General features: G+C 33.6%; 3 protein-coding genes across 6 annotated transcripts in view; 2 read left to right on the forward strand and 1 right to left on the reverse strand.

Moving 5' to 3' along the window:
- The window catches only part of LOC107170766 (uncharacterized), a 164172-nt gene that overhangs the window by 123651 nt on the left and 25841 nt on the right, over positions 1-14680 (reverse strand). For 3 of the 4 annotated variants that reach the window (XM_089218729.1, XM_089218728.1, XM_015520959.2), the window contains one exon: positions 7368-7932. The exons of the other annotated variant lie outside the window; for it this stretch is intronic. In XM_089218729.1, the coding sequence (XP_089074855.1) occupies positions 7637-7932 (296 nt within the window). In that variant the 3' untranslated portion in view covers positions 7368-7636. Of the gene's footprint in view, positions 1-7367; positions 7933-14680 lie in introns of those variants that run through there. 4 annotated transcript variants of the gene reach the window in all.
- LOC149058152 (uncharacterized) lies at positions 2560-4428 on the forward strand. The gene is made up of 2 exons (XM_089218323.1): positions 2560-3676; positions 4382-4428. The coding sequence occupies exons 1-2, from the start codon at positions 2560-2562 to the stop codon at positions 4426-4428; spliced, it is 1164 nt and encodes a 387-aa protein (XP_089074449.1).
- On the forward strand, positions 4210-6673 carry LOC149058153 (uncharacterized). The gene is made up of 3 exons (XM_089221287.1): positions 4210-4849; positions 5643-6094; positions 6157-6673. The coding sequence occupies exons 1-3, from the start codon at positions 4724-4726 to the stop codon at positions 6323-6325; spliced, it is 747 nt and encodes a 248-aa protein (XP_089077413.1). The 5' UTR covers positions 4210-4723; the 3' UTR covers positions 6326-6673.

A 14680-nucleotide genomic window follows, 5' to 3' on the forward strand; every position in this document is an offset into this window, starting at 1 on the left:
CTAGTACCTACCTAATCATTTTTAAGCCTTTTTTAGTTACAGTTCAACCTCTACCTTAATTATAATATAAAGTTGTATTCTTTTGTGATATTAACAAATACATCAAACTTTTATGTTAAAAAACCTAATATTTTTAACAACTGTACACAGTGCTGAGTACCACAACTAGGTTTACTACTAACTGGTGCGAAAAATGTTATGGGGCCCTGCATATTTTGTATAATATAATCATACCTAGACAGAACTTTTTTACCCTATTGTTTCTAAATTGCCTATAGAAACCACCCTTAATAACTGAACTTGTTTTTGTTACCTTGTGATCTTAACACTATATTTACAATTAAAAACAGCAAGTAATAAACAAATTGATCATCTTTTTTTCAAAAATCAAGTGTTTTATTATATTAAACAATTTAATGTCTGATGTCTGTAGCCCTATAAGTATGAATAGCCAATAAAAATTTCCAATTATTTTTTTTTTTTTTTTGCATGTCTTGATTTTTGTTGTTTACTGCCTACTATCAAAGGTGCACACTATAATTCTATAAACTTCTGGGCCCCAATTTATTTTAACTGATGCCCTTTGTCGGTTTTGAGCACCACCAGTCCCTTCGCCAGTTGTGACTCTAGACTGTACATCTGTACCATTTATAGATAATACAAATTTGTAACTAACACATATAGTATTCATGAATAGAAATGAAAAAGTTATATTTGTATTATGGCTTACTTTTAACACTATTTTTTTATGTAGTAATATTTTTAATAGGTATTTAACATATTTCAGCAAAGTTTATATTTTAGTCTATTACATTATAAAAATTATAAAACACTTAAACTTAGATAGGCATAAACTCAGATTTATTTATTTTTGTATGATTTGTATATTTTGAAAATATTAGTTTAATAATAGTTTTGTTTATGACATTTTATTATGAAATTGTATACTAATAAAATACTAATAGTTAGTTAGTGATATAATTATGAAAAGTAACAAATTTGAAGGTAGTATTAAATTGAATCACTTGTCGTTCTGCCAAGCTACTGCACCGTTAGAGACAAAATAATCTGCAAATAAATCTCTAATTCTTAATGGTTCTAGTCCTGATCTTCTTGGCACCCTTTGCACTGGCATAAATGAGGTCATACTGCGATGATCTTCTCTCCAGGATCCTGGCTGAAGTTCACTTTCATTGTCAAATACTCCAGGTGGAGAATAAATTCCACTTGAAGTTTTACTTCTTCTTAAGTAGTTATGCAGAAGTTCACACGTCATAGTTATTTGAGAAACCTTCTGTTCACTCAGTAAAATCGGTTTTCTGAAAACTCTAAACACTGAGGACAAAATTCCAAATACATTCTCAACTACCCGACGTGCTCTTGACAGCCGATAATTGTATACCCGTTTTCTGTTACCCTTTTCAAAAACTCCAGAGTATGGAGATATCAGTATCGTCCCCAACAATCACAATATAATCAGACACCACAAGCTTATTTGGCTCCTTCATTTCACTCTCAACCAACACCACATTTTACAAATCTAACACAACATTACCAGACACCACAACGTAATCTGGCACCTTCATCTTGCCCTCAGCCATCACCTGAATATACTGATCTATCACCACAGTATCAGACACCACAACGTAATCTGGCACCTTCATCTTGCCCTCAGCCATCACCTGAATATACTGATCTATCACCACAGTACCAGACACCACAACGTAATCTGGCACCTTCACCTTGCCCTCAGCCATCACCTGAATATATAGTACCGTGACCACAAAATCATGTTGAATCTTTGCTCAATTCCCAGATATCATCAGATATTTCAAATTCTCAGTCATCAAAAATATTAATGTTGCTCAAAATAAAAGAATGAAAACTTCAGTACCTCAAAATGAACTCAGTTTTGATGGATTATTTAAAAAATCATAGGTTAACGTATATTAAGTTTTAATTTTGACCTACAAAATTTATATATTACCTACCTATACTAATTAATTATATACACATTATTATATTACGTTAACAAATTTGTTTTTTACTTTTATCTCATCTTTCAACTCTTCTATTAATGCTGCACATACTTCTTGAACACAATTTGAAATAGTTTGTGGAGAGAATTTAAACAAGTAAGACAAGCTGATAAAACTGTCACCAGTAGCTAGGTATCTTAGTGTCACTGCTAATCTCTCTTGTACTGGTATACATTTGCGCATGTCGATGTCCATTTTTGAAACAAAAGGCCCAATCTTATTTAATAAATATTCAAAGTCACCTGATGACATTCTACAAAAATTATCAAATTTTCCTGATAGATTTATTTGAATGTCTTCCAACATATGTGTTGCATTGTATCTATCAAAAATGAAATATGTAGGTAAATTTATTAGCTATTATGTATTTAAATAAACAATAGAAAAAGTTAATATGGTTATCTACATAACCATTTGCACTAATGATATTCATAATATTACGAATATCATCATTTCAACTATGTTAATCAGGGCCGGATTTAGGGGGGGCAAGATTCTATTAATAAGAGGCCCCCACAAAATGATTACCTGTGGGCATTCTTTGAATTTAGTTGGAAAAACTGCAGCTAATTCTTGTCCTTCTGCTATAAAATTCTTTGATTTCGTTCAAAATATATACGTATTTTTTACGGCATCTCCAGCCAGATATCAAATTTTAACTAAGAAGTTATCATTGAAAGATTCAAATACACAATTTCATGTTCCTAAAAATTTAAATGATACTCGTTGGTCATGTAGAGCAGATGCCACCAAAGCATTAGTATTAGGTTATAATGTATTTAAAGAGACTTTGGACTATATTTCAAAAGATCCAGAGCAAAAAGAAGTTGTTAAAAATGAAGCGAATGGACTTCTGAAAAAAATCACTAGTTTTGAAATTGCGTTTTATTTGTTATTTTGGAATGACATTTTAGACCGCTTCAACGCCACAAATCACTTGTTACAAAATCCTAAGATGGTTCTTCAATCTGCGGTAACAGCCCTTACTTCTTTGAAACTATTTGTTCAAGATAAACGAAATTCATTTGATGAATATAAAGAAGCGGCCAAAAAAATGTCAGGAAAAACCGACTACCCAGAAATTCGAATTCGCTCACAAAATGTAAGACTCACTCCATTGGAAAGTAGAAATCAGGAAACTACTCAATTATCCCAAACAGAAAAATTTCGATCTGATAACTTTCTCCCTGTTATCGATCAGTTGTATACATCTCTGACTGATAGAATAAAAGCCTATGATATAATATGTAAACGATTTGGATTTTTCAGCAAATTAGGAATTATAGAAACTTCAGAATTATTATTATCTGCCACAAATCTGGTCAATATATATTCTGAAGATTTGGAATCAACTTTAGGGAACGAATTACTGCAGTTTAATGGTTTGGTTAATTTACGTCAAAAAGATTGTAGAAAAGAAGAATCGTGGGAATTATTTTTGTTCAGGATACTATACGAAGACAATTTAAAAGTTACCTTTCCAAATGTAGACATTGCTCTGCGTATGTACTTGGTGTTAATGGTGGCAAACAGTAGTGGAGAACGCTCGTTTTCAAAAATGAAACTAATAAAAAATAGATTAAGAACTACAATGACACAAGATCGTCTATCCAACTTAACCATTTTAAGTATCGAAAGTGATGTACTTAGGTCCTTGGACTTAGAAGATACCATCAAACAATTTTCTATTAAAAAGTCAAGAAAAGTATGTTTATTATAAATAACTTGTACATTATATTTCTTTAGTATTTTATTTTTATATTTGTATATTATAAAATAACGTTGTACCTTGAACTAATGTACTAAATATTATTTAATGTATCAAATTTTTTATTGAAAATAATTTGAAGGATTTATTTTAGTTTACATTAGCATCAAATATATTTTAATAACAACTTATTTAATGGTTTTGATGTACTAATTTAAAAAAATAAAAAGAGATGACTTTAAAGGTTACTTGTACTTACTTATTAATTGTATTAACATTATATAAATCTGTATTAATTATGTTCAATAAGCAAAATTGACGTGATAAGAAATTAATAGCATGATGAGAGAATAACTCATCGGTAATATAATTTTAAAGTTTTAAAGCATGTAGATCAACTAAAAAATCTTATATTTCAATCTTGTATGGGCCCTGGGGCCCCCACAACATTAACCCTTTTGGTACTAGCGGGACGTTTGAGTCCCGGACACTTTAATCGGTAATAGAAAATATATGCTTTTAGATATCGGTATGTTCTGGCCTGGCGGGACATCTGAGTCCCGTCTAATATACGTTGAAAAAAAAAAAAGTGAAATATACTTATTCATAGACTATTTATTTTACACTGTAACAGGGGAAACCCAACCGTACTCTTATCTGCCAGCAATTGTATTTTTCTAGTTATATTCTGCGTATATAATCTGCTTGCAGACGACGCTAATCGTTTGTTTATTTTTCAATACTTCTCAATAATGAAATAAAATATGATTGGTCGTCATATTATCAATATTTACGAAATTAATCAACATTTTTGTCGCGGGACTCATATATCCCGTCAGTATTAGTCAGTCGTAAAACACCCGATCGTGTGTTCGCAATATAATATAATATAATTTAGTCTTCCGTACGCACGTCTCGTATATTTCGTCGTCAATTTTTATCGTAAAAATATTTGTTCGAATTATTTTTTTTCAAAATGAGTGCAAGTAAAAAAGATCAAGATATCGAAGATTGGCTATTAATGGATGTTCCGGATGATCCAGAATCTGAGGACGAATACGATGTAGATGATGGTGATACCGACGAGCAAGCCCAACAAGAGGTAATTGAATTTGGTAATTTTTTTTTGCAAAGTGAATGTGAAACCGGTAAAGATGACAAAGAACCATTAATAATTGATAATTCGGATGTTATTATTTTTGATTTTCCGGAATTTGACTTTTCCCATCAAACCGAGGACGTAAGTCTAAAAACCACTAATACACCAAACTGTTCTAGAACTTTGAGACCACGAGTATCAAATTCAACTAATTTGTCCAATAAATCTATTTCTGACCATGTTATACTTGATAATACACGCACACCAGAACATATCGATAATAATACGACTATAGAATTTGCTGTTAATAATACTCCAGATCCTGTTGAAGTTAATAGGCAATGGCGTAAAAAAAATGAAATTACAGCAGCTTTACCAGATTATGAAAAAAGTTTAGGTTACAACCAAGTGATGTTTGGTAACTGTAAAACGGCAACGGATATATTTTTAAAACTTATTAATCCTATCATAGAAAATATTTTGGACCAAAGTAATCTGTACGCAACTCAAAAAAATAAAAATCTCAAACTACGAGAAAATGAACTACTCTCTTTTTTTGGAATTAATTTTTGTATGGGGTATCATAAACTACCTTCATATAAACATTATTGGAAGGGGGCCAAAGATTTAAATGTGCCAGCTATTTCTGAAGTTATGACAAGAGATCGATTTGTAGAAATACTATCTAATATTCACGTCAATAATAATGAAAATATTCCTCAGAACAATAAAGATAAATTGTTCAAATTACGTCCTATGATAAATAGTTTGAACCAAATATTTTTTGAGTCTTCAGGTATTGGAATATTCAAATGGAAAGATAACAAAGTGGTACATATTGGGTCAAACTATCACGGTATCTGTTGATAGGACTATGAAAGATGGCTCTAGATTGAGCATATCGTGCCCAAATCCAATCAAAGACTACAACAAATATATGGGTGGAGTTGATCACGCAGACAGATTGAGGGCATTATATAACGTTGACCGTAAATCCAAAAAGTGGTGGCTTAGGATTTTTTGGGGACTGTTAGACATAACGTTTGTAAACGCATATGTCATTTATTGCCAAATGTTTGAAAAAACGGATGTATTTGATTTCCGTCGATCAGTTGCCCTTGGTCTGATGACAGCTCGAAATACTCCATCAAGAAAATCTATAAGCCTGAAAAGATCAGCTCCACAAACGCCATCAAATCGAAGAAAGAAAACTTTATCCAACTCCAAAGACGTCAGATTAGGCAACAGGTATAATAAAACTATTTCATCATTATTTTTTATTATTATTTATATTTTTTATTTTATCACAGGGGTATTCATTGGCCAAGTTTTGGTACAAAGAGAGGTAGATGTGAACTTTGCAGCGTTCGAGGAGTAGAGTCCCGGCCACTTTCTTCGTGTAACCACTGCCGAGTATTTCTGTGTTGCAATGAAAGGAAAAATTGTTTTGTAGAATACCATCAAGTTGACATTGTATAATTTTTTTAATTATTTACAAAAATTTTTATAATTTTACTACTATGTATTATTTTTTTTTTTACGTAAAATAACAAAGTAAAAATTGGCAAGAAGTCCGTTCATTTTTATGTTTACGATTTAAATAAAATTATATTATCAGAAGTAGATTTCTCGTATTTTTAATGCAAATAATGATTTGCTATTAATTTTCATTGTAATGCATATCAACCTGACGGGACTTTGAAGTCCCGGACAAAAAAGTAAGTGAAGGGCCTAAAAAAAAATTTTGAAAAAAATCATAGACTTTAGTTGCACCACAATAAAAAATTTTGTCAAAAAAAATTTTAACTTTTTTCATTTTTTCCAATAGCCGGGCTCAAAGGGTTAAATCCGGCCCTGATGTTAATCATAAAACACCTATGATTAATATATAAACGCTGTACTTAATACAATAGGTATCAAAAAATATTCATAATATCAAAATATATAACTTACCATAACACATCTTTGTACCCCATTATAATAATCAAAATTATACTCATTAACAGTAGTAACATTTATACTTACTTTTAATCAAATGTCATTACTATATCTAATACACTAATATTACGACTTTTATAACAACATATCTGTACCCATGAACTTCAATATTATATAAAATTACTATCTATTTTATACCTATACATATATATACCATAAGCCATATTACAAAAATGCGTTAATAAAAACACGCATATTTTACCATGTACCTTGATAATAAACAACAATAACATAACAAATCTGTCAACAAGTACCAAGGGTCAATACTATAAATAGAGCCCCCTTTACATGATACAACCAGTCTGCTAACATCATTCTAGCCCGTCATATACCTTTTACACTGACTTATTAAGTCAATCGATATACTCTCCATTCACGGATCATTGCTGCTTGGTTGACGGAAATTGTTACTGTTACAATTTTCTTACAAATTAAAAAGTGCACGTTTGCAGAGCGCAAAACGCAAACAGTTTGAATAATACTGTTTTAGAATTTTGTGTAAAATAAAAACAAGCGTGATATCTAAAAACGAGTTTTTTTTCAATTATTAGAATAAGTGTTTTACATTATAAGGGTTAAAATTATAAGAGTTTTATACAAAGTTAACAATTTTCTAACATCAGCCCTTAATGGATTAAAAGTTACTATTCGAATAAACTGGATAAAATCGACCATTTACTCAAAGAAAATAACAGTTATGCACCGGCATAACTTCTACGAGTCTGGTGGTTAGCTACCATCTAGTTGAAAGTACAATTATCAGTTTATGGCATTCTTAAACACATTAAAAAGTCAAGTTAATATTGTCAACCTTTCAATCGGGGAATTGTGAAAGGAGGATGCATACCCTGTACGATTGATGAAGACGATGGATACAAAATTCGTGACGGCTGTGGCATGTGTGCTGTTCAATGAGGCGACCGGAGGACGATTAACGTCTTCCTCTACCCAAGACACGGTGGTCATTTCGACGGTCAACACCGAAAAGTTCAATATAGGCGCCATCCAAGCAGTAAGCCTGATATTTAAAGGCATACATAACAGGAGCTTCATAATAGATTTCGAGTGACATCGATTATGGATTTTCTCTATTAAAAGTTATTACTATTATAATTATTTTTAATAAAAACATTTACAAATACATTATTATTTATATTTTAAACCGACACTATAATAATTTTTTAATCGATTGAAACGAATGGTATACATTTAACAAGTTGTATAATATTAATAGTTTCGTCGTAATAAGAGGCTTTAAAAAAATATATTTATGTTTATAATGTGTATTATATTGATTTAATAAAATGAATCATATTTATTTTATGTGTGTATGAATATAAATATGAATTATAAGTAGTATAAATAATTTATTTTTACCCGTACCACTCCACTCGCCAATCTAAAATTTAAATACCTATAACTCATAAACTACTAGCGCTAAATTCGAAATTTTAACGTAATAATTAATCAAAAAAATAGCTTTATTAATTTATGAAATTTTAAGTATAGGTTACTATTTGACAAGGCTGGGCAAGTTAATGATTTTTTTTTAAGTCAGTTAAGTTAAGTTAAATTAAAATCTAAATCAAGTTAATAGTTAAAAGTTAATTCAAAATGTTCTATCAATTGAATTATGTTAAGAGTTAACCAAAATTTAATATTAACTTTTTAACTCAAGTTAAGTTTAAAAAAGTTTCTTGTTTTCTTACAGGTAAAATTAAAATAATCGGTACCTAAAATTGTTCATGTTATTAGACCAAAGAACTTTTACTATGTTATGTGTGCAAAAGCTAACAGTACACATTTTGTTAGCATACTTATAAGTTATAACCTTATAAAATGTGTACCTACCAGAAATTTGTATTCCTACAATAGTTCACAAAATTAAATTAAATTAACTTAACTTGTTTAAATGTAAAATTAACTCAAGTTAATTAAAAGTTAATTCAAAAGCTCCTAAAGTTATTAATTAAGTTAATAAACATAAAAAAATAACTTATTAAGTTAAAAAGTTAAATTAATTTAACTTTAACTTATAAACGCGTTAATGCCCAGCCTTGCTATTTGAAAATCAAAAGTTGAAAGTGGTTTATCTAATAAATATAAGGGTGAAAAATATAAAAAAAGATTTTGTGCACAATGCTGCCAATAGCTATAAAAATAAAATGAAGTAGTAATCATAGAGTAATATTTCTTTATTATTATTATGTTAAAATTCCATTGTCATATTATATTAGTATTACTTTATTGTAATAACAAAATAACATATTATGTCTTGTTGCTTAATTTTATTTTTATCTTATTTTTATTTTCAAATAAAACTTTATGTTCTAATTGAAAAGAAATGTTTATTTTGGTCATATATTTTTACGTTACAATTTATTATTACCTATACATTTAATTTGTTGCAAGTTAAGTCATTTTAATAATAACAATAAACAATTCTATAATTTGTTCATAAATTTAAAATAGGTGTTTTAAATACCAATGTAATAAATAAAGATATTATCATTCCAATTTTGTGTTGTTATTTTAATATAAGAGTGAATTTACATATTATTAAACTTAACATTGATACCGTTATACCTATCTCTTATTGCTGGGTTTTAAGCAAGATACGAGCATTTTTACAAATTCAAACCCAAAATGATCAACTTGTTAAGATACCTTGGTCTAATTCAGGATCAGTGCAGTAAGTTCAAAAGCCAAAAGTATGTTGTCTAGAGCGAATGACAGGAGCGTAAACATTGTATAAATTATTATGACTAATTTACTTCTTAATTTAAAATTGATTTAATAGCATTGACATAACTAGGTAAGCTATTTAAAGCGTTTATAAAAATTTCAATGTGCATGAATACTAAGTAGGTGGTATTTAATTTGGAGATCTATCATAGTACTTAAACTACCATGTGTGTATGACTTTATATTTTTAATATGATATATTTAAACGGATCTCTTAACGAATCTTGTGTGTGTGACACACTTAAAATGATAATTATAATAATATTGAAACAGATCTCGTAATGTTCGTATTTAGGACCGTAAACATTGTATAAATTATTGTGACTAATTTACTTTTAAATTTAAAATTTATTTAATAGCATTGACATAACTAGGTAAGCTATTTAAAGTGTTAATAAAAATTACAATGTTCATTATAGGTACCATAAATACTAAATGGGTGGTATTTAACTTTTTATACACATTTGGGTTGATGGAAACGAACACAATATTAATGATGTACCAGGTGCACTAAAAACCTAAATAGTTATGTAGGCCCCCCTATCGGTTTGTGTCAGAGGTTTAGTGGAAAGGAAGGTCCTCCAATTTTTTTTATTTATAAATGTTCTCATAACAAAAATCATGGTACACAGGCCACAGGCCATGGGCATGATAACATAGACGTGCACAGACATGAATTCGGGGGGGGGGGGGGGGGGTAGGGCCTACAAATGGCTCTCTTAAGAAGACGTGTACGTATTAATCAGTGATATAGAACTACTATTAGTTCTAAGTTTTATATTTTCTTGGATCTAATATATATTTTTATGGTCTGTGTCTGAGTAGCGAGTACAGTTAACTGTAGTTCCCATGTTCTATCTTAATGCAGTGGTGTAATTGATTAATTTATGATTGCGATGATTTGGCAACAGCACATGGATCTAATAAGCACTATGCTATAAAATATTGAAACACATATGGTTTTCATAAGTTATAGATTTTATTCTTTAGATCTCTCAACGTAATAAAATAACTTTTTCACACTCTGGATCTCGCAATGAAAGATGACAATTAAAATAAACTTAAGTGTTTCTTATAATTTTATTTGTGTGTTATAGTCAAAGGATTTTTTAATCATTTTACCACTTACTCCCTTGTCGATATGACGTTTTTAAATGATGGATCTCGCATGGATGCATTTCCCATATTTATATGGACATTATGAATTAATGTAATCGTTAGAGACTTAACACGTGAGGGACGTGAAAAGTGAGCGTTCGACTATCTCAACCTACTGTATGTGACACGCTATGTTGAAGGGAGCCGTGTCGGGTCGTCTCGAACTACGTTTAGACAATTTATAAAGTAGAGTAATTTTAAGTATTTCGCGTAATATAATATTATTAATACTATACTTAATATTATTTTAATAAATGATATTATATGAAAATACAATGTATTGTATTATTGAATTTATTAATTATATATAAAATATAGGAAAAAATAGTATATTTTTCAAATATTTCAAGATATATGTAAAGCATTAAAATAATAGCTACTGATGAGGTCTTACATATACCAACTTTCTATACATAATAATTATAGCGATCTAAAGTATTTTCATACATTTAGTGTTAGTATCGTGAGTTCATATACATACTTAATGTCTATTTTAATGAAACTGGGACATAAAAAAAACTGGGACATTGTTGCAGACATGGCCAGAGGGATTATGAAAAAGAAAGAATATGAAGAAAGAAGAAGGCAAGCCTTGCAACTCGATTCCACCATATGAACATAGTTAAACTCATAAATTGTGCGCTGAAAGCGAAATTAGAGGGGATAGAGCACTTCAAACACTGTTAATTCAAATGTTCGACCGCGAATAGGGGTATTGTCCCTATGCGCAGTCCTAAAATATGTGTAATTTTCTTTATAAATAATGGGACATAGGGGTGAAATAACCGGAAGGTTAGTACCACACTATGTTCTGATACCTATGTAAAAAAAAAAAAATAAAAAAAAAAAAAGGTTATCACGGAGTTGCTGAGGAGGACTCCGACAACTGAAGATGTCGAGGACATTCTGACAGGCCCACTGTCGGAGAGCCTCCCAGCAGACCAGACCGCCAGGACACAACTTCTGGCACAAGTCACGAAGGCACGGCCAATCGCACTGAACTCGTGATAATGATAGATCTCATCATCACACGGAAGGAATCTGACGAACGGGATGAACAGGCGCACGTCTGACAGACAGTCGGAGGTGCCACCGAGGTTAGGTTAGGTTAGGTTAAGATAGGTTAGGTTAGGTTCCTCCCCGCAAAGGCAGCGGCGGAACGTGCAATGGAAGCAGTGAAGCAACTAACCCGGATCTTGCCCAACCTCAGAGGTGCAAAACAAAAAACCAGACGAATATTAGCTACCGTGGTCACGTCGAGGCTGTTGTATGGAGCACCGTTATGGTCGCAGTCGATTACTGCCGAAGCGATGCAGACAATGAGGGTCGCATACAGAAGGGCAATGCTAAGAGTTGCTTGCTGCTATCGCACCACCTCGCACGAAGCGGCAGCCGTAGTGTCGAGTATGCCCCCCCTCGATCTACTAGCAGTAGAAAGAAGGAGAATCCGTGAGGGGATGGACAAAAGAGCTGCCAGGGAACAACTAATGACCAGTTGGCAGGGACAGTGGGATACCGCAAAAAACGGAAGATGGACACATCGCCTCATCAGGGATGTTGCCGCTTGGTATCGGAGAAACCACGGAGAGGTCTCCTACCACCTCAGTCAGGTACTGACGGGTCATGGGTGTTTTGGGAAGTACTTGAACAAGTACTGCAACCTTGAGTCTGACGCGTGCGCGCAATGTGGAGAAGCCCCGGACAGCCCAGAACACGCGGTTTTCAAGTGCGACGCCTGGCATCGCTGGAGACGTGAAGCGTGTGTATACCTGGAGGTGACGGAACTAACGGCGGAAAACGTTATTGGATTCATGCTGGAGTCAAGGACATCATGGGAGAGAATAAACCAGCTCTTTACCAAGATCATGATGAAGAGAGAAGAGGAGGAGAGGAAAACTCAACAGAGAGCAGGAGCATGAGACGCGGCTTAGTACGGGAATCCAGACTGACTGGTCCAGGACACCGGGTCACGAAGAATAGCCAGTAAGGAGTGGCTGACGGCAGACGGAAAAGAAAAATTAAGTAGTTAAGCTATTTATTGTAGGCCAGCGCGGCCAATATAGGAGCATAGTCCCAGACTATGCGGGTCATAAAATTGTAAAAATTGTTGTAAGGTCATGAACAGGGGGAATTGTCCCCTGAACGTGACCAATGCTAATTTGTATTGTTTTCATCAATAAACGATGGAGGCCAGGAGGAAGTAATACTAACGTAGTTCCCTCCTGGTCTTCGATATTATTAAAAAAAAAAAAAAAAAAAAAAAAAAAAAAAAAAAAAAAAAAAAAAGGTTCCTCCCCATGGGATCCGCCTTGTCCTGGAGGGGGGGGGGCTTGCGGGCTCTTAATTGAGTCTTACTAAGCGATCCCGGTCTAAGTCAGACTTATTTCAGAGACTCACCTTAACTGGTGGGTCAGGCTTGGTCCACCTGCAAGCGCCTGCAAACAGACATAGGTGAAGGTAACACTGACTTAAAATCCCCCTGGCGGAAGGGCTAAAACGCAAGGGAGAGGCCCCCTTTCAAAAACTCATTATGGAAGTCGACGACGGAAATTTTGTTACTGCACCAGGGGATTCGGACCCTCAGGTGCCGGCAGCAGTGAGTGGATCCGGGGTAACAGCCGGGTCCAACGTAGCGGGCTCACTGCGGTCGTTATCAAGCGACCGTGAGAGTGCGGGGGTGGCCAGCCAGGCCCCTGCCACTCTACCAAATACTAGCGCTGAGACAGACGTGTCTACGTTAGGTACGCAACACCAGGGTGACGCCGACAGCGCGTCTACACCCAAGTCACGTATCAAGCTAGCCGGAGTGACGGAACCCACGACTAGGTCAGTCAACATTTCGTCCCTGGACGAAGAGGAGCTATTATCCATGATGCAGAGGTGCATCAAGTCAATGTTAGCATTTGCAGAGGCTAATCGAAATGTGCACAAGGAATTAAAGAGCAAACTTAAAAGCACAAGGCTGGTGCTATCCCAGTTTGTTAGAATAAGGAACACCAGAATTAAGCCCCGAACCACAAAACCAAACAATGTGCAAATGGATATTGACATAGCCGCGGACAAAAGTGCCAAGTCGCCGGCAGAGTCCTCGGTCGCCACCAATACAATTATCAACATGATCAAAATGCAAGGGGAGACCATTGACAAAATGGCCTGCCAAGTCGAAAGCATACGACTACAGCAACAACAGTGCCTGCCACAGCACAGTATGGAGGACTGTGGAACCTGGACAGACGTGGTCAGGAGGAGACCGACTACGAGAAAACAGGCAGAACACCTGGACAAGAATTGGGACCCGGAAGCCCGGTCAGAAGTGATCGAAGAAAGAGGAAAAAATCATGCCACGGGGAAAAAACAGATCAATCAGAAACACCCGCCAACGAGGCGAAAACCTCCAGCATTATTGGTGCGGGTAAAGGACGGAGATTACACGAACATACTCAAAAAAGTAAGAAACAGCGATGAGATCAAAGTAGTCGCCGACAAAATAACGGCGCTCACAAAAACCAAAAGCGATGACCTCTTGGTGCGAGTTAACCCTGGCCAAGAAGGAATGGCGCCCTTAGCCGAAGCTCTGGGGGCGGCTGTGGGTGGCAAGGAGCTGGTTAAAGAGCTGATACAGTATCAAAAGGTGGTGGTACAAGACCTAGACGAACTGGCAAGGAGAAAGTCGTATCACCTCATGATAGGAGTTTAATACATAAATAGAAAATAGAAAATAATTAGTAAATAATAAATCGTTTTTTAATTATACTTTGTAGATGTAAGTAATTTAACATATGCAAACCAATGTGTATTAGTAACAATAGGAAAAAATAAAAAACAAAACATTATTCATGCATAATAGTATCATGTTAATTAATATATATATATATATAACAAAAGGTAATATGTGTATCATAATAATCGAATTTACTTTGCTAATAACCACAA

Source organism: Diuraphis noxia, unplaced genomic scaffold, assembly GCF_037042655.1.
Source record: "Diuraphis noxia isolate RWA-SAM2 unplaced genomic scaffold, SU_Dnox_SAM2 contig0002, whole genome shotgun sequence".
In the NCBI taxonomy this organism is placed as follows: domain Eukaryota; kingdom Metazoa; phylum Arthropoda; class Insecta; order Hemiptera; family Aphididae; genus Diuraphis; species Diuraphis noxia.